The sequence below is a fragment of the Lepisma saccharinum genome, chromosome 28 (genome assembly GCF_977018435.1).
Source record: "Lepisma saccharinum chromosome 28, izLepSacc3.1, whole genome shotgun sequence".
NCBI lineage: Eukaryota > Metazoa > Arthropoda > Insecta > Zygentoma > Lepismatidae > Lepisma > Lepisma saccharinum.
In genome coordinates this window covers 40,923,517-40,945,491 of record NC_139256.1, presented here as the reverse complement: position 1 = coordinate 40,945,491, position 21,975 = coordinate 40,923,517, and the positions used below count along the sequence as shown (strand labels likewise).

At 37.3% G+C, this 21,975-nt stretch overlaps 1 protein-coding gene across 1 annotated transcript; it reads left to right on the top strand.

Annotated features, from left to right (window-relative positions):
• Positions 1 to 20,307: 20,307 nt before the first annotated feature.
• On the top strand, positions 20,308 to 20,892 carry LOC145980907 (histone-lysine N-methyltransferase SETMAR-like). Its single transcript, XM_083113992.1, has one exon. It carries the CDS (start codon positions 20,308 to 20,310, stop codon positions 20,890 to 20,892), a length of 585 nt encoding a protein of 194 aa, XP_082970118.1.
• The last annotated feature ends 1,083 nt before the right edge of the window (positions 20,893 to 21,975 follow it).

Genomic DNA, 21,975 nt, shown 5'->3' with positions numbered 1-21,975 from the left:
CAATTTCAAGTTAACTTTTTAACACATTATTATTATTATTATTATTATTATTATTATTATTATTATTATTATTATTAAGTTGATGTCGCTCAACTTCAGGCTGATCTCGATAGAATGACATATTGGTGCAAGATTAATGAAATGGAAATTAACTTGAAAAAGTGTAAAGTTTTGAGATGTACTAAGAAAGTTCATTATATAGTCTATTTTATTTATGAAAATAAAATCCAAGTGTGAGACAGTCATAAAGACTTAGGAATAGTAATAGACTCCTCTCTCATATTTGATGTGCACATTTCAGAAATTTGCAAAGAGAATGCTTGGTTATATATTTTTCTCATGGAAAGTTTTTAAAAAGGAAGATACCTTAATATTCCTGTATAAAACGATAGTTCGTCCTATTCTTGAATATGCAAATGAATTATGGTTTTTGACTGCAACCAGTCACCTTCATAAAGTTGAATCAGTTCAAAAACTCTTTATCAGGTTATTATGCACAAAGTTTTAAAAAAAATTACTATGACCAACATTACTCTGAATGGTTATCACAGTTGAATATGTTTTCCTTATAAGAAAGAAGAAGAATGAAAAGGTTAAATTTTGTAGAGAAGATATTAAATTTCCAAGTTGACAGTGAATACTTTTTGAATAATGTAGCTTACAAAATTCCCAGATATTCACATAGGTATATCTCAATTCTCACATGCCTAAACAAGGCAAGAGGTTTAGTAGTTGATCTTGTTGAAACCTACAATTTGAATTTATTTTGATGTATAAAATTGTAGGATCCACTGTTTTATTTTATAATTATGTACTCAATTTTTTTTAATTTTGTATAACATAGTGGTTGTTTAATCGTTATCATCACTCCAATAAATATGATCATTATTATTATTAGAACAATACACAGCTAATTGCAGATATTATATAACAATAAACAATTATTAGTATCAGAGATATAATAGATCTCATTGAAAACTGTAACTTGAAGTGTAAATATGCTAACTTGTTATGTTATGTTATTCTACAGCTTATGTATTTTATTCGTGTAACTTTGTACTTTTGTATTTGACTTAGTGCTGTATTAGGTTTCATACTGTGCTCAACACTTAAAATAAACGATTATTAATTATTATTATTATTATTATTGTTGTTGTTGTTGTAATTTTTAAGGGGGTTTATTTTCTTCTGTTACCAAGATTAGAGTTTCACGAGTCTCCAAAAAAGCATTCTGCGATACCGTACGGTGGTTGTATGAAAACCTATTGGAGTTTGAAAAAGTTTTGTTGATACTCTGTATGAGGGATATGGAAGAATTTCTGTATAACCTGAAGGGTGGACTCTCACGCCAGTGGTGGACCGTTTTAACTTGTATTGTGTCCTTTGGACCTTGATAGATGGGTTTTGATAGATTACAAAGAAAAATTAATCAACTATTCATCACCTTCTGTAATATGAATAGCAATTCAAACAATACAAAAGAAATACATGAGTAAGGAAACAAATCTAGGACAAAACTCGGCTTTGTTTGTTAAATAACTGTACTGTACGTACAGTACAGTACACTGTGTATTCTTCAATGCGTACTGTTTCTTTAAAGCAGCTGTTCAAAATGTCTACCGCCATGATAACGACAAAGTATATAGGGACTGTCGCACACTCTCTAGCATCCCTGGAGATTGACACACATCTTCAGCGGCTGCAAACAGATCCATGGTAGTTTCGACTAGATTCTCGTGTACTAAGCAATTAGCCAAATGGTACTGCGTCAGGTAAACATACGAAATGTAGTTTAACTCGAGAAATGAAAGAAATTCCTTGTAAAGATACAATTTAATTTTATACAATAACCAGAGCGTATAGAAGAGGAAGTGTGCGCACTTCGGTTTCTTCCCGTAAGCCAAGTGAATAGAGCGGTGCCCCACCGAAACACTGGCAGCACCTTCGCTTGCGACGAGCGTCTTCTGCTTGCAGTGCGGCCGCGCATTACGTAGAGCGTTGTGTTTTGTTGTGCTAGAATAACATTGTGTACTTTTATTAATGACAACGTTGTTACGTTATTCAGTTTAGTGTCGTTAGATTTGTGATTGATCCGTTGTGACTAGTTTGTGTTGTGTTCAACGCATTATTATTGTGTTTGAGACAACAGCGAGCGAAAACTACAAGATGCCTACGTGTTTCGTACCCGGCTGTAGATCTGGATATGACTCCTGCACAGGCAATATATAAAGGATCAGAAGCACATACAACTTTAATAAAATGGAATGCTGTCCTTAGAGATAATCGAAATTCCTTCACTTCAGAAAAAAAAAACGCTAGAGTCCTTAAGAGTGACTTTAGAAAGTACTTTAGAAGTGTCCGAATATTTGTGGAAGAACAATTACAAGTACGTTTTGACAGGAAAATTTAATCAAGATCCTCTAGAACGCCATTTTGGTATATTGCGGTCGTTCACTTGTGATGATCATCCCTCCAATGCACTGTGGATTTTCTGCACTTACATATGTGCAATCAATTTACGTACCAGCAAAACTTGCTTTATTTTCGGGCGGAAACTGTGAATACAGTGTCCTCTGACGTCTTTTGTTAATGAAATGCGAACTCTGGCAAGAGCAACCGAAAATAAAAATCTTTCGGTGAAGAAGCAACCTGAAAATAAAATAAGGGAAAAAATTTCCATTGTTGAAGATGAAATTCAAATACCGGACTGGGAAAGCAACATACCGTACTTAAATGAACAAAGTGTTGGTAAAGAATACTTGGTGTATTATTTGGCAGGATACACAGTGCGGTATATTTCAAAAGTGAAGCATTGTAAACTGTGTACAACGTTTCTGCACGGGGAACCAACTAACGTACCTGCCTCACTTACGCTAATCCAAGACCATAGGCGCCGACTCCATGGGGCTGAATTGTGCCCCATGAACTTAACTTTAAATTCACATTTGAAATGTTCTAGACCATCAACCTTGGGGGGGCTGAGACCGCTAAACCATCAACTTTGGGGGGGGGGCTATGACCAGAGACAGCAAAACACATGACTTATTATTATATACTAAGTATGTAATTATAAGTATTGTTAAAATTGATATTTTTGAGGAATTCATGGGCTTTTATGAGATTCCGAACACTGAGGCCAAAACTTAAAAAAGGGAGAGTGATTCATTCATTAATTTATTTCAGTGATCAGAGGCCCCCCCCCAATAATTTTGACAAGTCGGCTACCCTGTCCAAGACTATGGTTCGGGTGACGGCTGTAAATACCTTACCTATGCATCGAAAAGTGTTTATGATGTTCTGTTACGAGTGGAAGATGTTGTTGCAGAGAAATTATCATGTGCTAATAGTTTATGGGGGGATATATTTTTTGAGTGTTTGGAGAATTTAAATATAATTGCTGTAAAAACTTCGCAATTAGGATGCTGTGAAGATCATGTGCTGCGTACGCTACCTAAACTCGTATTTCACTATCTGAAATGTCGATTTTTCTTCCGCACCAAGGAGATAAGAAAGGAATTAAGTGCCTCGAAGACAGCAAAATCATCTCCGAAATTCTTCAAACTATCCAGCTGCTGAGCTCTTCTCCAAACGTAAGTAACATGCATTTTTGTTTCTTATGTAGTTAGCTATGTAAGCAACGCGAGCATCTTCCGCGCAGTCTCAAACGTCACCACTGCCATCTAGGCGGTGGACCACGGCAACTCAGGGAGTGCACACACTATTCCTTCTATACGCTCTGCAATAACTTCAAATAATGCTTATCTTCAACGAACGTATATTTAAATTTTCTTCGTTTAAGTTTTCTATCGACAGTTTTATGATAAAAATGACCGTTTACTATTACTTTTGATTTACTAGTGATTAGAATTTTCTGCGAACACAGCATTGTGATCTCAACAAAGTGAAAAGAGATAATGTTTTGTAAACTTTCAAAACGTTTCCGTGCTTTAAGTCAGAGAGATAAGCCTATAAATTGTGATTGCGTTATTCTCCTCTGAACTTTGGTACTCATATTCAATGTTCTTCCTGTGACGCAGTTAAGTTTTAAGTTAACGACAGTGATCTACACGTAAGTTACTATTGTCTTTTATTTTATAGTTATGGTTATTTCGAATCCCATTGGCTTCACTGGCGCTTGAGTCAAACTTTCCCATGTATGAAGGAGCAAGAGTAAGGATTGAGGGAAAACTAGAGCGTCGAAGATTACATGGTAGTTAAGCGATGTCGTTTTATCTTTAAGCTCTAGTTTATGGATCCATAGAACTTCCAAGGAAGCCCAGGAGATGGCACCATGTTCGTAGGTTCTTTGAAATTGATGTTACAAGACAGCACTTGTGAGTGTGTGTTGGAGGGAACTTTACGAGTAGAGGAATTCTATTAGAAGGCAACGCCAGAGAACGGCGTCTTAAAGAACATAAGGGCCATCACTCTTGAAAAGGTTACATTGTGAAGAACGATCCTCTTTTCTTTTCTTCTGTTAGACGTGGCGACAAGTAGGCGAATTGCGAGCAACTATCGGTTCTGGCTTGGAGCCAAAATGGCTGCCCGAGCGGAAACTGACCGAATCGACATGTTCCTCATTTCAACTCCCTGCAGAATGTAGCCATAACACGTGCTACAAATCTCTCCGATTCGTCTTTTTCTTCTTTTTACTTGCTCCATTTTTATCTTTCCGAGCGGAACGGGTGCAATTTCAAGAACAGGATCCCTGTGATTTAGCTGGTATAAAATATTAACCAAAACTCTTGTGTTTTATTCGCATTGGTAGTGAATTTTCCAAGAGTCTGGGAGACGTTATATAAGTTACTTTCAACACTACGACACAGAACTAACAATTAATTGTTTCTTATTTCCTTTGGGTATTTACAACGTATGTTTGAGGAGCCACACAAGTAGCATAGATACTCCTTATACGTTCACCTTTTACAACACTTTCTTCCTTTTCTTTCGTTCTTCTACAGATATATTCCTGTATAAGGGAGCTAATAAAACAGAGTATCATTGTTTAGTCACTTATTCAGAGCGTCAAATTACAAAACAGACAAACTTTCAGAACATTAAGACCAAGAACCTTTCTCAAAAACATCTGGTTTGTTTTGGCCTCGTTTCGAAGCTGCAAACCCTCGAAAAATGGAATTGTATATCCTGTTTGTGTGCAGCATGTGGTAACATGGTGGCAACTGTCATTTACTTTTCTATCTGATATAAAAACTGTTAGAAAAATAAAAATTCACTTAGGACCTAAAAGTAATAAAGAAATAACCCACAATTTTAAAATAACCAATATATTAAAACATTTCCTTACTATTAGTTCCTTAAGACGCAATGAATTAATTTTAGAGAGAGCTTCAATAGATGACAGTGAAAAATGTTTCAATTTACTATTGGAAGCGAATTAATTCCCCCTGGACACTGCCTGTAAAAAACGCTTTGATTATTGCAGGCAAACTATAGGTATTTTCTACTCTTACGGCGGGCGCCCTATATACTGGCAAGAGTAGTGGGGAACGGGGAATATGCGGCAGGCCAACCAGACAACAGCGGTGGCGTCGAGAGTTACAAGGTCGAGGAGGGGAGGTGCAGCTCACACCTCGTTCTACAGGCTGCTGTGTTTCCTATCGCGCTGGATTGGTCGCTTCCCCGCTCCCAACTTCCCTTGCCAGCTTATAGGGCGGCCGCCGTAAGAATAGAAAATACCCATAATGCAATTGAAAACAAATGTTTGAAATGTAGTGTCTTGTTATTGAAAATGCAAATAGGAGTCGTTTTTCACAATATATCTGAACTAAAGTGAACAATAAACACTCAGCGGAGATTTCCGGAGCCCAAATAAATTGGCTTTATTTTATCAATTGAAGGGCTCAGGTGCAAAACATGGTGAATGACATTTTGGCCATTTCCGAGTTCATTAAGAAAAAAATGTATTAGAAGCTACACTATAGATAAATTGTTTTCGTGTTGTGTTTACTAATTTCAGAAGGCTTCACTGAGCCCAATGCAAATTGTATGACATGAAAATTTCACTCGAGGATGGCACATTTTAATTTGTAACTCAAAAATGACCAAAATGTCACTTAATATGTTATACACCCTTGCCCTTGAATTATTTCATGATACACATCCTCACTTATTACAGAGACCTTTTAATCTATTTTGAAAAAAAAAGTGTAAAATCATCAAATACCTTCCCCTATGAAAAACTAAAATATGGTACGGAGACAGCATCCTGCCCGAAGAGCAACTACTTTTACCCTTACATATGTATATATTACAACCATTCGTGCATCATTATGCACTCCAACAGAAAAAATAAATGTAAGTGGCAACCATGAACAAGTTCTTTATGGCTGCATACATACAGGATAGAAAACGCTGTCTTTCGAGGTCTCGTAGTGTCAAGAAGATCTCAACGAACAAGAAAAATTAAGAATCGTCTTGATGTCTTCTTCACGCTGTGGAAAGTTTATATTGCTGGGTTGACACACTGCATGCAAACAAATTCTCTGAGACTATTTAATCGAAAACCAGGAGAAGTATATTATGTAAATAAAATGAATTTGCTTCCTATAAGTACTTGCTTCAGATCTAGTGCATAGTTTGTTTACTGTATAAGTTACAATTACAAAAAGTATACTAATCTTAATGTAATTAATAATCTCAGGTATAAAGCTCCATTATTGTTAATAACGGTGATAAGCGTGTAAGTAGGAAGTATAAACAGAAAGGGGTGTAGTTAATTCAAAATGGAGTTGTATTATTAGATTTGGTATTATGTCCTTGTATTATACTTATTAATAGTAACTCAGTAATACTCAGAGGTGAAAGACGAAACTCGGCGAAGTACACAAACTCCTCTCAGGTACAGTGGTAGTGTAATGCTAATACAATGCTTCACATCACAGAGGAATAAAACCACATTATTGCAGTAGATAAAAGGAAAGGTTTTATTCTTTATTTATTGCAATTATAACGCAAATATACTTATTATGAAGGTGACGATTTCGCTTTTACGATGTCTTGACTCAACTAAAACACATAACCTCAATTCGTGGCTATCGGACTGCCTATGATCACATAGGTTTAGCTTGCGCCCCGAACTACCATACTAAGATGTATGCACAACACCGAACAGTTGTTTTAAGTTAAAAATCTTCGACGATATGTGGTGAATATGTGTTATATCTTAGTTCAAGTTGAAGTTGACGTTTCTTGATGTTTGTGTTTGAAGTGCCGTTTCCTTGACTTCTATATCCATTTTTCCCCAGTTCCTTTGTTTTTTATGCGATCTTAAATTGTTTTGCTCTGCATCTGTCGCCCGAAAATTTTATCTTCTTCTTTCGTTTACGTTGAATTCACTCTGGCCGTGGGGTTAAATCTTACGCGATATCCTCGCTTTTATACTATTTCAAGATCACAGATCAAATACAGACGACTCACTTGCTATTTAAAAATAGATGCTACCAACAAAACTGACATCTACACAAGCTTAGAAATACAAATTGACACAGTGCACTCTCTCAAATATAAGGATACATTGAATTACTCATAATAGGGCGAAAAATACAATAAATAGTAAACAAAAGATATACATTACAAACAAAGTGCAATTATCATATAATAACACAAAATGTACGTGTTCTTTCATAGCAGAATATATAAGTGACATACTTTGAAGTGATGACGTCACCAATATATGGTTCATATCAAGTACTCCATGTACCTATTAAATCTTTGAATTAGAGATTGTTTGTCGAAGTGTAATTAGTCGACGTTTTAGGGAAATCTTCGGTGTAGTTAAACAAATCATTAATCTGGTTCATTCATGCATGAAAGAATCAATTGATATATTTCTCGAGTTAATTCTACCTTAAAAAATTGTTTGCTCTACAACATTGATTCTTGTCATACATCTTCGATGTTGCTTCTTCAGAATCCAAAAGTAAAATGTAGGTATACAAGTATGTTTGTTGATATAGTTTTTGTTCTTACGTATCATAAGGTAGTTTTTCTTGTGGCAGTGTGTTTGTGTGCGTGAATGTGGAGTGAGAGGCCAACGGATATAATCTCACTGTGTTGTTTCTGATGGAAACTGTGGTGCCAAAGTGACGTTACAGGTAGTATACCATTAAGAACAGAAAACATAAATGAAATCATTGGCGGAAAGAGCTTTTTCTGTTCTGGAATGGCCCATGTTTGTTTATGTATGTATGTAATTATATAATCATATTCATTCATGTTTTTCCACTGGAAATTTCAGGCGCTCAGGCTCTGCCTGCCCCTTATGCATCATGTCAGCGTATGCTCTATTTTTTTTTTAATCTATAATTTGATATCTTCGTCTACCCCGGACATGTCTATCCAGACATTTGTACTTAATACAGAGTCTGAAGAAGACCTTGCTAGAAGGTTGAAACGTTACGTTTAGCTTATGTTTTTAATAAAATAAATTACTGCCTTGGTCAGCATATTTAGTTTTTCATGTTTGTATCATGTACTACCGTTGGACATAAAAACCTTAGTTTGAAGATGATAATGTAGAATCGTGATATTGAGAAACTTAAGGAGGAGAAATAAAGAACAGAAAGTTGAAGAATACTTCAGTCACTAAGTTAAAACACAGAGCTAAAATTAGTGGTAAGGCTCTACAGAAAGCAGCAGAAGTGTAATATCGGCCGTTTTCGATTATTTTTACATTTCACCCCTTCCCAACCCCACCCCTAGAGGTGCCAGGGTGTCTTATTCCCACAGTATTTTTTTCCAGATTGTAAGTCATATGTGTACCAAGTCTGGTCATCGTGAATGTCAATAATTAGCTTAGAGACTCCGAAAACTATGGATTGGACACTAATCTAGGTCATTTTTGACATTTTATTTTTCATCCCCTCTCACCTCCCATGCCGATAGGTGATGAACGTGAAGTTGAACGGCATTGGGAGTGTCACTATTCATCTTAGCGACTCCGAAAACTATGGACTCCACACACTAATATCAGTCGTTTTCGATTATTTTTACATGTCACCCCCTTCAAACCCCCAGCCCCATCCCTAGGGGTGCCAGTGGTGTCTTACCCCCAGAATATTTTTTTTTAGATTGTATGTCATATGTGTACCAAGTTTGGTTGAAATCGCCCCAGGCGTTCGATAGTTATACCGGAACAAACATATATACATACATACATTTTTATATATATAGACTCGCGTACTTTTCTACCTGGCCTTTGGCCACGTCTTGTACGCTCGCATGCTTGACCATCTGCCTCGTTGTGGACGCAATCACGTTATAGATGGGGTTCCTCAATGATCTTAATTATTTTGAAAATATCTGCATTTTGTATTGGATGAAGGGGAACAAGTGTATAAGTTAGCTAATTTGAAAAGTTTAGAAAATAACTCTATGTGTGTACAGTGAGAGAAAGTAGTTTGTGGGCCACGAGACCTACGAGATCGTATCTTCTTAAATCCTGTTGTCTTTTCAACCCAAATAACAAAATTGTCACTTAGGTTTGACTGGCGGACCTGGATTCTCGGTACGATTTAGTATTGGCAGCAGCGTGAGTCATACCTCCAAGCCCAGCCATAACAAACAACAGCTCGGTGCCGTGAGACCTCCAGGAAAAGTTTCAAGAATTGGATTCTTAACAACACCTACTCGTAAGGAAATGTTCTCTTTATTGATATTAGAGTCATTGTCAAGAAAGTTTACTGAAGTGTTGGTTTACATCAAATCATCATCGCACAACACACATGCTGTCAACCCAGAAGTCCTTGAAAAAGATTAGAGTTAGAAACTACTACGTGACAAATCATAAGACGAATCGATATTCATTAGTCCCAACTTAGATTTTTTTGTAAGGCATGGATAATCGTATCCTCCATTTCGTAACTTTATTAATCATCCTCATCGCCTTACTTGACGCAAGTGCCAGAAAAGCAATATAAGATAAGCAAAATTAATAAATAAATAAATTACATTTTTAGCGAGTGTCTTTAATTGAGAAGCAAGGGCCCCCGCGTTCTGCTTCCTTGTCATTTTCCCTCCACTTTCCCTGCCGCCATTAACTGTTGATTAATTCAACATTAATTAAAACAACCAACCAACGAAACAATCCACAAAGTGCACCAAAACGGCGCACATTATGAATAGGTAAACTATGTGATATTTTGAGACGGGGTCAGGAAGCGGAAACAATCCATGCAGTTGGAACGGAAAATGTTCACAATGTCGTAAACAAAGTCGGGAAGTCTTGGTTATTGAAATGTTAAAGATTTCTATGCACTGGGAAAAAACAGAATTGTGTGCCTTATTTCTCCAAGAAGAACGGTTTATGTAATTTCTGGAACGAAACTTGTTATAGTGGAACCTCAAGGAAAGAAACCCGCGCAGAACCTCATCGCTCTGGCAGGTGGGAAAAAAGACAGGGGGGAGGAGGTTTTCAGCGCGGCCACGTTAGTGTTGCCAGACCTATTGATTTCTCGGTAGAATTCCTTAATACACTATTGCTATGGAACCTCCAACGGCCTGCTCAAAAACACGTTTCCTGTTCATCTTACTTGAAAATGGAGGGGAGAGGTAGAGTGGATTAGGGGGGCAAAAGCTTTGATAAATGTTCAGTCGGTAAAGAAAACCCTCATTCCATCTCACTGTTTTATTGCATTGGTGGGTACAAAACAGGGGCGTAAATAGCGTCAGGAACCATCCAAAATTCCCTTAGTGTAACTTTAGGCGTATATATATATATATATATATATATATCTGTGTGTGTGTATGTGTGGGTGTGAATGTGTGTGTGGGTGTGTGTGTGCGTGTGTGTATAATGTATATATATTAAATGCAGCAACATAGAGGCAGCATAACTGACGGATAAACCATGTGAGTGTTATTAACAAGAAATTTGCTAGAGAACGAAGCTGCATAGTTCAATTACAAAGGAAATAATGTACCCCCTCCCCCGTACTTGCTTGGAACTTTCATGGGCTTGAAAATACTTAGTTTTCTATCCTTAATATACTGTTCTATACTTAAATATTTAATTTTCTACAAAATTATATAGCGCCATCGACGTCCAGAAGGAAGTGCAAGGATGGTCTCCACCCCCTTCCCCTTCTGGAAAATGAATGTTGACATAAAAGTTCCTATTATTTCAGACATATGAGTTGATTTCAGTCAGAGTAATTTACGTCCATTTTTATAATATGGATGTAGGAACGTGGTAATTTTAAACTCAAGTGGTGTTTTATGAGAGGGCAACATTATTACGGGGTAATATGCCTCGTTTACCCGCCTGATAAAAATACATTGTTTCCCCCTCGCTGGAAGAAATCTGCGGACGTTCCCTTGCCCCCCAGTGCGCACGTCTATGCCGCCCCTCCGCCCCCGAGAACGTCGTTCATCCGCTACTATTAGATCATCGGATTTTGTAGAGATCTTCTGGTTTCCCAAGGAACAATCTCCCGATTTTTTCAAGTCTGATCTGGCAACACTGCTCGAGCACAGAGAACGGCAGGGGTGGTGCGCGAACGCTTTTGACGGAAGTTTTTTTCCCTTGTGGTCGAACTATACTTTAGAACCAATTACCGACGCTTATGAAATCAATACAACTTCACAAAGTAAGCATTTTTATACATACGTATATCCGGACTTTTTGCGATCTAGAAATCGGGAAGTAATTTCTGAGCTGGGATTGGATTTTTTCAAACATCCAGTAGCAACCGTGCACACTTTTTGTTGTAAGCATACTTCTACAAGGAACGACGTTAGCTCAGACGTCCCTCAGATTTTCTGATTTTTCATCTAGTTTGAAGTTACATGATGCCCAAAATATAAGGCATTTGTGATTTCTTTCAAATTCCCTCCGGAGGCCAGACACAACTCTAAAATGTAGGAAATGTCCGGAAATAAGACTAATTCTTATAGCCAGTAGTAACACACCGTTGTATACCAGGTTTTGTTCCCTGAGGGCATGTTTTTGATGACGTAATTGGGGGTAATTTCCGTGTTTCCGTTGACGTTAATGAGTTGATTCTCGCAATTGTGTGTGAGTATGGTTTCTGGGGGTGGGGGATGCGAGAAATGTGTTTAATGTGTAAAACGTTGTTCTTTCTTTTATTTTTAGCAGTTCCTGGAAACCGTAAGAGTTTTGTCGGTCGTTAATTGAAAAGAAGATGACGGTTGAGAAGCTAAGGGAAATGTTATGAAATTCTCGGAACCGTTGAGCGGCATGTTTGAAATGGGTAGAGGTTAAATTGCATAAATATGCTTAACGGAAAACGTGACGTAGAAAAAAGAAGGTATACAAAGAAGGGATACAAGATAATAGGAACATGTGAGGATGGATGTGCTTTAACCATTTTATATTTAAACTATTATTTATATCGTCCTCAACTTTGTGCACAAAAGCTAATCGGGACTTTTAAACAAATGGAATTAAATATAAAAAAAATGGGCGGGGTTTATTTTGTGTGGAGGACTTTGATTGGGACTCCAACCCGGAACATTTTGAATACACAACAACATTGTGAGAGTTCTTGTTTTACTTTTTAAATATCCGTTCGTGCATAAATGATAATCTTGACCAAAAACACACTTCTTTTAAAAAGGAGAAAATAATTATTAGGCAATTTGACAACATTGGGAATCAAACCTGGGATCTCTTGATTTCAGCATTAACTTTTATACCCTATTTCCTCTTTAGTTCATTTCCTCTTTGTGCACAAAAGCTAATTGCGACTTTTAAACAAATGCAATTAAATACCCAATCTTGTCAAACTTGGGAATCGAACTCGAAACCGTTTGATTAAAAACATCGTAATATTATACAATTAATTGTCATCTCAGGTCGTCATGACAATGGGGCCGATATCTTGGCAACCATGTTGTTGTTTTTAATTTTGGCCGTAGACTCCCCTTCCATATATTCTATTGAAAGGTCTTGTTGTGCAGATTCCGAATATACGATTACTTTCACTGTAGGTTAATTAGGAAAATTTTCCGGAGAGGTTTTTCAAGTTTTCAAATTTACCTACATTGTTTGCACAAAAGCTAATCGGGACTTTTAAACAAATGGAATTAAATATTGCCAAACTTGGGATTCGAACCTGGAACCATTTGATTAGGAACTTCAGCTTTAACAATTTTATATTTAAAACGTTGTTCTTTTTTCTCATTTTTTAGTAGTTCCTGGAAACCGTCAGAGTTTTGTCGGTCGTTAATTGAAAAGAAACGAACCTGGAACCTTTTGAATACACAACATTTTCAGCCATCTTCTTTTGCTTTTTGAATATCTGTTCGTGCATAAATGCTAATCGGGATCGATAACAACTTCTATTTTTTTTTTAAAAAAAAAAGAAAATAATTATTAGGCAATTTGACAACATTGGAAATCGAACCCTTAGTACAGTAAAAATAGGCAAAATGTCATAAAAGAATGGAACAAATTCCAACAGAGATAAAAATTGGTAGATATCACCAGTATGGTATTTCAAACAACATACTAAAAGTCCCCGACAATCCGAGTTGTGCTCTGGCCGCCATATTAGAAAATGGCGGATGAACAGTGACGTTTGATCATAATTGCTTTATTAACTAAAAATGGTGAAGGCTGAGCCGAAAATGTGTTCAGACATAAATTGAAGAAAATATAATTTCCAATAACTGTAATAAGATAAATGTTTGTGATTTAACCAACCTATCTAATAATGTAAAAAATAAATGTATCCAATATAATCCAATAATGTAAAAAATAAATTTAACTCTGTGGAAACTTCTCCCATTATTTTGTAATCAAATTTGCCTGGTGGATTGAAGTTTTACACTTTTATTTCGTGACTTGTAACGAATAATCGCAAACACATGTACACACAAGAAAAAATGGTATATACTTTTTAAAAATCGATATATTATGACAATTGAGATAAATAAACATATATCACAATTGAGATAATACTGACATATGGTCATATTTGTTTTGAGAATGGTGATAATCATCTTCTGAATCAAGTTCTTGTGAATAACATTCCTTGCCATGTGTGAGACGAATTTGTTTAGCAATATTACTGTTTGCAGTATGGAAATGTGCATCTGACTCCTCTTCATCTGTGTCTTCACTTTCTATGTCATTGTATATTTTATAGTTAGAACACTCGTCACCACAACATACATCACAAAGTTGGGAACATTTTAGTCCAGCCTGCCGACAACCACGTGCCTTTCCACATTCCTTCTTGCAATTGCACGAAACCAGTTTCAGTTAAGATGTGGGAGCTGGAGCCAAATCAGTTGTCACGGGCATCAAGAAACCGTTTTGCATCTTCCAACCCCAGTCAGTTGGATTCAGTTCTCTTCCATACCATAACTGAACTTGGTGATAAACTCTCATTGAGTGCTGTTTCGCTGCTGCACTAGTTGGGGGTAAAGCAGCCAAATGTATTGGCTTCTGTATTGGACAATTAACTACAGTTCTAGTGAATTTATAATGTCGTAATAAATCCAAGGACTTGATGCTGGTTGGTGAGCCATACACAGAGAGCAGAAACTGTTCTCCTGCTGCTGTTACTGCACTAGCTGTTTGATCTTGCTCATTGAATATCTGAACTAACTTCACTAACAATTCACTATTATTTAACATTGTAAATGCCTTCTTCTTACCTTGTCGAAATAAAGCAGAGGTTGTGTCGCAACCTGTCGCCGCACGGAAGAACAATATACAATTACACATTTCTACTCCGAGTTTTTGCTGGAGTTGTTGCGAGCTATACAACTTCTTTGGAATATTACCTCGTCCAGGTTTCACAAAGTATATATTTACATTCTTATCAGCTAGTACAATTAACAGCAAAAGTAAGTCAATATCGTCTCCAACCACTACAACAGTTGAATCAGTGTGAGATAGATCTACGGTAGTGGTTATGATAAATCTGCCCGCATCTGCTAAGGCTTGCTTCACCTGAATTCCGACACTTTCCAGATAATGGTATAAAGACTCAATGAATCTTGCTTTATTACTACTGTTGGCTAGGAACTTCTCTTGAGTTGTGCTCGTTATCATTTCTCCCGAAAATTTAACATCTCCAGAATATAGTTTCCTTGAACGACGATTTCTCTCTTCTGATTTAGTACATGTTGAGGAGTTGTACCCATCGAAGACAACAACACTGTTAGCACCATAATGATTGAAGATGTATGATGCGTAGGTAGCATACAAGTCATTATAAGTTGTTTGACGGGGTCAAACAACTCGATGCAGTATATGCCCACCATCGAGAACGTGTGCATGTTTCCCCTGGAACTGTGATTTCACATGGAACAAGTTTTTCCAAAACTTCATATAAAACTGATTTTTTACATTTCCGCATTACAGTTGACTCATCAAATAAGGAAAGTGGTTGTGGCGCTAACTCATACTGAAAACATGCTGGTAGATCTTGTGTGTCTACTGAGCACGTAATGCGACTAAACAAGTGCATCTTGTTCACAGGTATGATTTCATTATGCATCCTAATACTAGATACAACAGCAGGCAAAGGTTTTTCTCTGTTGGTACGTTTTAACTTTACATCTGCAAAATTGCTGTTTGTCATTGCTTTCATGGCATCTGTTCCAAGATCAATTGCTGTGTCCAATTTATTGTTTCGTCACCAACAATAGCAATAGACAAAAGTTCGCCTGTTTCTCTAAAGGGTGGATGTTCTTGAAACCATGCCACAAGCTTCTTAACATCCTTATCGTCTCTTTCCTGGTGTGATGGTCTTAGTTCAACGTGTTGCTCTGCAGAGACATAAAATTTTCCGCAAAATTCTTTAATTGCGTGTGATACGTATGTAGCTGCTGGCATTCCTTGAACCCATTTCGTCAGCACACTATCGCTCACTCCACGACCATGTGTGAGGCCACCTGATGTTTTCATAGTACGCATAAGGACCTGTTAGATCATGGTTCTAAGACTAGTAGGTTGGCTCATCCGGCGGACGACTTTCGTCCCTTCCAGCGCATTACGTCATCTGGTGAGCAAATGTCGCAGCCAGCGGGTAGAAAACACATAGCAGGGGTTCTTTTTCATTGAATGAAGTTTTCCGGGGAAGGTTTAAAACCTTATTTACTGCTTAGAAGGACTGGTAATTCTTTGTGCACAAAGTCAGTAAAAGTAGGAATGAATAGAGCGTAGGGGAGGAGAAAACCTGTAGCTAATTTAGTCGCTTTTTCGTCTGTATCTCAAGTTAACACATGTTGCATTGATCCTTGTAAGTGTTTGGACAATGTGATAATATTTTCGCATTTTCACCATGGCTGTTGCTTTTTTCTTCTATATTTCGCAAAGGCAAGTAACAGAACTGCTTTAGCCGGTATTCGAACTTTTCTAACTCACTACACACTACTTGCGTTTACTAAATGATATATTGTCTGATGATACGTAAATTTAAAATGAAGCCTACATATTTAAATTCCTAAAATGTAACGTGTTAAAACACATTCTAAGATCCTTCAGTGTAATTTCAGTTAGTTTAATATACCCATATTAGTGTTTGTGAAAAGTAGTAAAAAAAAGTTAAATATAGTACATAGGGAGGTAGTCACGGTAGTCATCCAAGATACAGTTCGTCGGGTAGAAACAGTATCAAAGCAACAACAAAAATCTAAATTGAATATTTTCTTTAATGGAAGAATGAAGAATATAAATATAAAATTTTATATAGTGCTTTTTTTTCTTTTTTGTAAATGCTATTTCCAAAACGCCAAATGTTTAGTTACATTATTTATAATGTAAGTTTGTACTGCAATTTTTTTTAGTTCAACACAAATTTTATAATGTACACAAACAACATTACAGTACCACACGTACAAGCACAAGGACTGACGTAATCCTTCTTAACATAGATTCAAGCCCTTAAGAACAGTGGCGCAGGAACTGGGGGGGAGGGTTTACAGGGGTACATTGTACTCCCTAAATTTTTAAAGGGGGCACTGTACCCCCTAAATAGATTCTAGTTGTACCCCTTGTACCCCCTCAGATACAAGATGCTACTGTTAAAAGAACCTAATATTTTCTAATTGCTCAATATAAAAAGTGTAAATTGTAAGCATTATTTTCCTTACCACAGGAATTCAAACCGTTGTAAACTTATTCTACATGTACTACATTGTTCTTGCTACTACAGTTAGTTCATTGATCTGTGTGTTTGGAAATCTTTTTAAGGAGATGAAAATTATTTAAAATGTGTGTGGAACGATGGAATGAGCTAAATTTTACTTTCAGAAAATCACGCTGCAGACGAATTCCCTTCGTATAAGGGGGGTACATGTTTTGTAAACAAGTGATCGCGTTGATTCGAAGATATAAATCTGCATCAGAAGAGTATATGACTGACCTTCTTTCATTTTGAATTTTTCAAATGGAATTTTCCGAAACGAAATACTTCCACAATTCCTGCCTCGTCTTGTTTTCGAGACGCGACACGACAGACCAATTTCGGGGGTACAATATACCTCACCGATTATTTTTATAACTTCGTCAGAGGGTGTTCGGAAAACTGTACTTAAACCTATATATTAAGAGATTTTTGTCTCATCTCGATACCATTCCTAATTGAAATGGATCAGCGATATTTCCTAGACATTAAAACAGGGTGCGATTTGTGATTTTATCAGAAGGAGACTTTACCTATGAATTAGATATGCTTAGAATTGGACATAAATTGCTTAAAATCTAATTTTGATATTGAATGCAACGCAAACACAACACCATTTCAAGTTAAATTCTAAAGTCAAACTGTAAGAAAATTACATTATTCAGTTGAATGAACGAAATTAATGAGACACTGCAGGTTAGATGATTTGCCAGTTGGCTTGTCAAGGACACTGTAATACTTGCTACTTGATCCATTTTGTTGCAAATTTTTCTGCATTAAAACAATGCACTGGGAGTCTACAAGTATTGAAAGAAAAAGCAGGTTTAAACTTCTAAATGATTTCTCTAATCAGTTAAGGTAAAGTTCATGGCACTGACCCCGCTTTCACACTCAGCTGTCGATATTGGCTCAATTTGGATTGGATTCACAAGGTCTTTGAGTGAGGTGGGAATGTCTATTGAATTTTCTTTGTAGATGCGAAAATCTTCGACTGGTGACGCGTACATGCTTTCGCTTACATTAAAGTTCACTTTTTGATATAAAGGAGGAATTAACATGTCACCATAAAACACACATATGTATCTGCATTTAATACGACTACACCCGAAAATAAACCTAGCTTTTTAAACCGGCTCTTCATATTGTCCACCAACCATTGAAAAGATTATTTCGAGCGTATGGTTTTCCTCTAACTTTGCTTGCTCTGAGATATGAAGGATTTCGGTTTAGCATATGCAATGATAGTACTTTCAGCGTTTGAAGAACAACATACGGTACAGCTAATTACATTACAAATAATTACTATGTCAAATGTTTACAAATACTTCAAAGTTAGATCTGTTGCGAGTTGATCGGGAATCAACTAGATTCAGTATTTTTTTAAAAAAGGCAAGACAACGCTATAGCTGTCAACAAGCGTTCGAAAAGTGCTGTTAACATACGTCAAAGTTTCCGTATTTGATAGAAAAGTACATGTAGAACACCTTCTAGAAGTCTGAGAAAATACCGAATACATGGCTTCTAAAGGGCACTGCATACGGTACATATCTGACAAATATTAGTTTAATGATATTTTATATATAGCTATGGGGTTCTAAAAGTACGATATATTTAAAAATATGATTTTCATATTCAGTGGGTGGGAAATTATTATTCTTGATTTGGAATGAATCAAGTTAGAGGAGGGGGAATGTTCCTCACCCCCTTTATATAGCAACCTGCATTAAAATGAATACATGTAACTTTGCTCGCAATTTTCATATTACAAACTCCTGATTTTCCGTCCCATTAAATTCAAAATGAGCTGAGAATAAGCTCCAGAACTTTATATGTTTTGGAATTGTTACCTGGTCTTGAAACCTGTTTTGAAATAGTCATAAATTGTAAAAGCTAAATAATAATAAATAAATAAATAAAAATTATTTAGGCATATTTTGCATTAAAAGCTCTATATTCGCGTCTAAAATGGAATTCCCCATGCTCCACATTTTACCTAGGTATACATATATGTGTGAAGTACACACGCTTCTACAAAGCCAAATCCACTGTTTTCGTACATTTTCATCTCTCGGAAATCTAAAATACCTAACAGCTCCTTCTTTAGTCTTACGGTTGTAGTTATTACATCGGAACACAGCACAAGCCATTTTGAAGAAAACTCTCACTAAAGAAAGAAACGTCTATTTGTTAGCGAGAGACAAAGATTCACTGCCAGATGTAGCGGGCAAAATCTCGAGTTGCTCACCAGTTGACGTCATAGCGGTCCCGGGGAACCCCCGGCGATGCGCATGAGCCTACCATGTCTCTTAGTATCATGTGTTAGATGGTCATATCGATCCATACCCCAGACTAAAACTTGTTTGATCTTCTGACAGTGAAAAATCCTTTGGATGTGAACTTTTCGTACTTTTCTGGGGTTCTGAGGACATCTTTGTGTGTAAGTTGAGCATCTGCTGTAAGTAGAGATGTGCTGACAGTGCATACGCAAGGTGACCGGCAGCATGGAAGTGTGGCAGCATTTCCTTCACACACTCGATATGTAACCCCCACTGACCTGATCTTTCGGCTCGAATAAAATGACGAATCAACTGAACTTGTCTGAACTGAACCGTCGTTAGATATTTCATATAAACGAATTGAATAGCGACAGTATTTTGGAATTGGTTCCTCAATGCTGTTAATGACATTGAAAATGTCTGCATGTTGTATTGGATGATGGGGAACATGTGTATATGTTCGCTAATTTGAAAAGTAACTTTATGTGTCAATGGGCTCTAGTAAAGTACAAATATTCAAAATAGTATTGTCTATTTTCTTAATAATGAACTCAGTAAGTAATAACAGTTTCAAGATAATTAGTTGGATGTTTTGCTTAAACGAATTCAATAGCGACTAATTTGAAAGTGCAATATTTAAGTCTTTTGTCATTTTCACATATTTTAACGTAATTGCATAATAACTGTTTTCCGTCATTCCCCTCAAATTCCTACCTTGCCTCTGTAATACAAGGTAACCAAAAAAATTCTTGCCGTTTTTAACATCACATGGAAAGAAGTGATCACTGATAGAAAAATATGTGTGCCACGTGGCGGAAAAGTCGTCAGGGTGGGAGTGGGGACATTGGTCTTGCCCAAACAGACACATTGCGCACTCATAGCAGCCATAGCTTGAGCAGGGACGAAGAGAAATGGAAGTGTTGAAGCAGCTCGTTTGGGGTTGTCTGCTATATGACTTTAAGGTGGGCTTGTCCGGAGCAGAATCAAGTCGCCGAATATGTCAAGCCTTTGTGGATAATGCTGTGAATGAACGCACCAATAGGAATTGGTTCCAGACGTTCAGATTGGGAGATCTGTCACTTTGTGACGAACCCAGCAGTGGCCGACCACAGGTCCTGGATGACGAGGCCCTGAAGCCAGCCATACAGGAGGACAGCAGCCTAAGGTGTGGCGAGCTTATCAACCACTTCCAGGTTTCTGATAAAACAGCCAGACTGCACCTGCATCACATAGGAAAGACGTTCAAGTTGAGCAAGAGGGTACCTCATACACCGTCAGAAGGCAAAAAGCAACAACGAGTGATAGCCTGTTTCTCGTTGCTTTCTTGGCACAGGAACACCCCCATATTCGGTCGAGTGCTCACCAGTTACGAAAAGTGGGTCCTATATGACACTCCTAAGTGTGCCCCATATTGGTTGTCAACATGGGACTTTGTGCTTCACGCCACAAGGCCACCTTCACACCCATGCAAGATCATGCTCTGTATGGTGGACTAGTCGCCAAGTGGTGCACTTTGAGCTGCTACCAACGGGCTAAACCATTAGCACAGTAAGGCTATTCGGGATTGGACCTACAGTTTAAAGTGGGATCCGAACCACTGTGTGCCTCCACTGGGAATCGATTTGATTTGATTCGAATTTAAAATTTTGGGAGCGTCAGCACTTAGGCTATTTTGCTCCCGTCACATTATACGGGGGCCAGCCCCTTACCATTACAAATAACAACTCTAACGTTGCATAACTAAAAAATTTAAAATGTTCTGACTTTCGTTAAAAGCTGAGGCTGTAAAGGGGCACTCAGCACACATAAGGACAAAAGAACAGGACAATACAAACAAAATTATACTGGCCATGGGGCCAGTCGCCAGAGCCTCGTTAGTCGCAGTCCAGGGTGCACTAACGTGGAAGTGAGGTTCACATTTGGGTGTACTACGTTGAAGGTCACCTCTTACACCCCACACTGGGAATCGAGCCCGCGACCCCTTGATTACAAGGCAACGACGCTACCACTGCGCCATCGGGGAGGCCCTATAAGCACTGCTTATATCATGTATATTTTTGTTAATATGTGTTTAATATAAAGCCAAATAAACTTCTCGCGATAGAAAAAATAATTAAATTAAGTAATTATGCAAATGAGAAATGGAAAACTTGAGTATTTTTGGTACGTTTTTCAAAATTTCACCTTCATGCCCAAACTGAAGATGTTATTCGATTTTGGTTTGATTTTCTCCTACGTCACTGCTTGCAATAATGCAACTTACTCGCACTATTAGAACTTCATAAAGTGAAACTATGCCGGACCCTGTGGCAGAGTGGTTAGCACATCGCGCTGCGACGCCAAGGGTCCCGGATTCGAATCCCGCTCGGGCTTGGATGTTTGTGAATGTATATTCATCAATTTCATCATTTCATAACTCATCCGCATATTCGAAAATTAGCCAAGAGGCACAAAACGCGAAGTAAAATAAACTAAATCAATCAATCAATCATAAATTGAAACTATTTTTTTCCATCCACCTTAAATTGGCCTAATCTATATGCTACCTGTATTACTTGGCATATTCTCAGTGATGTGTA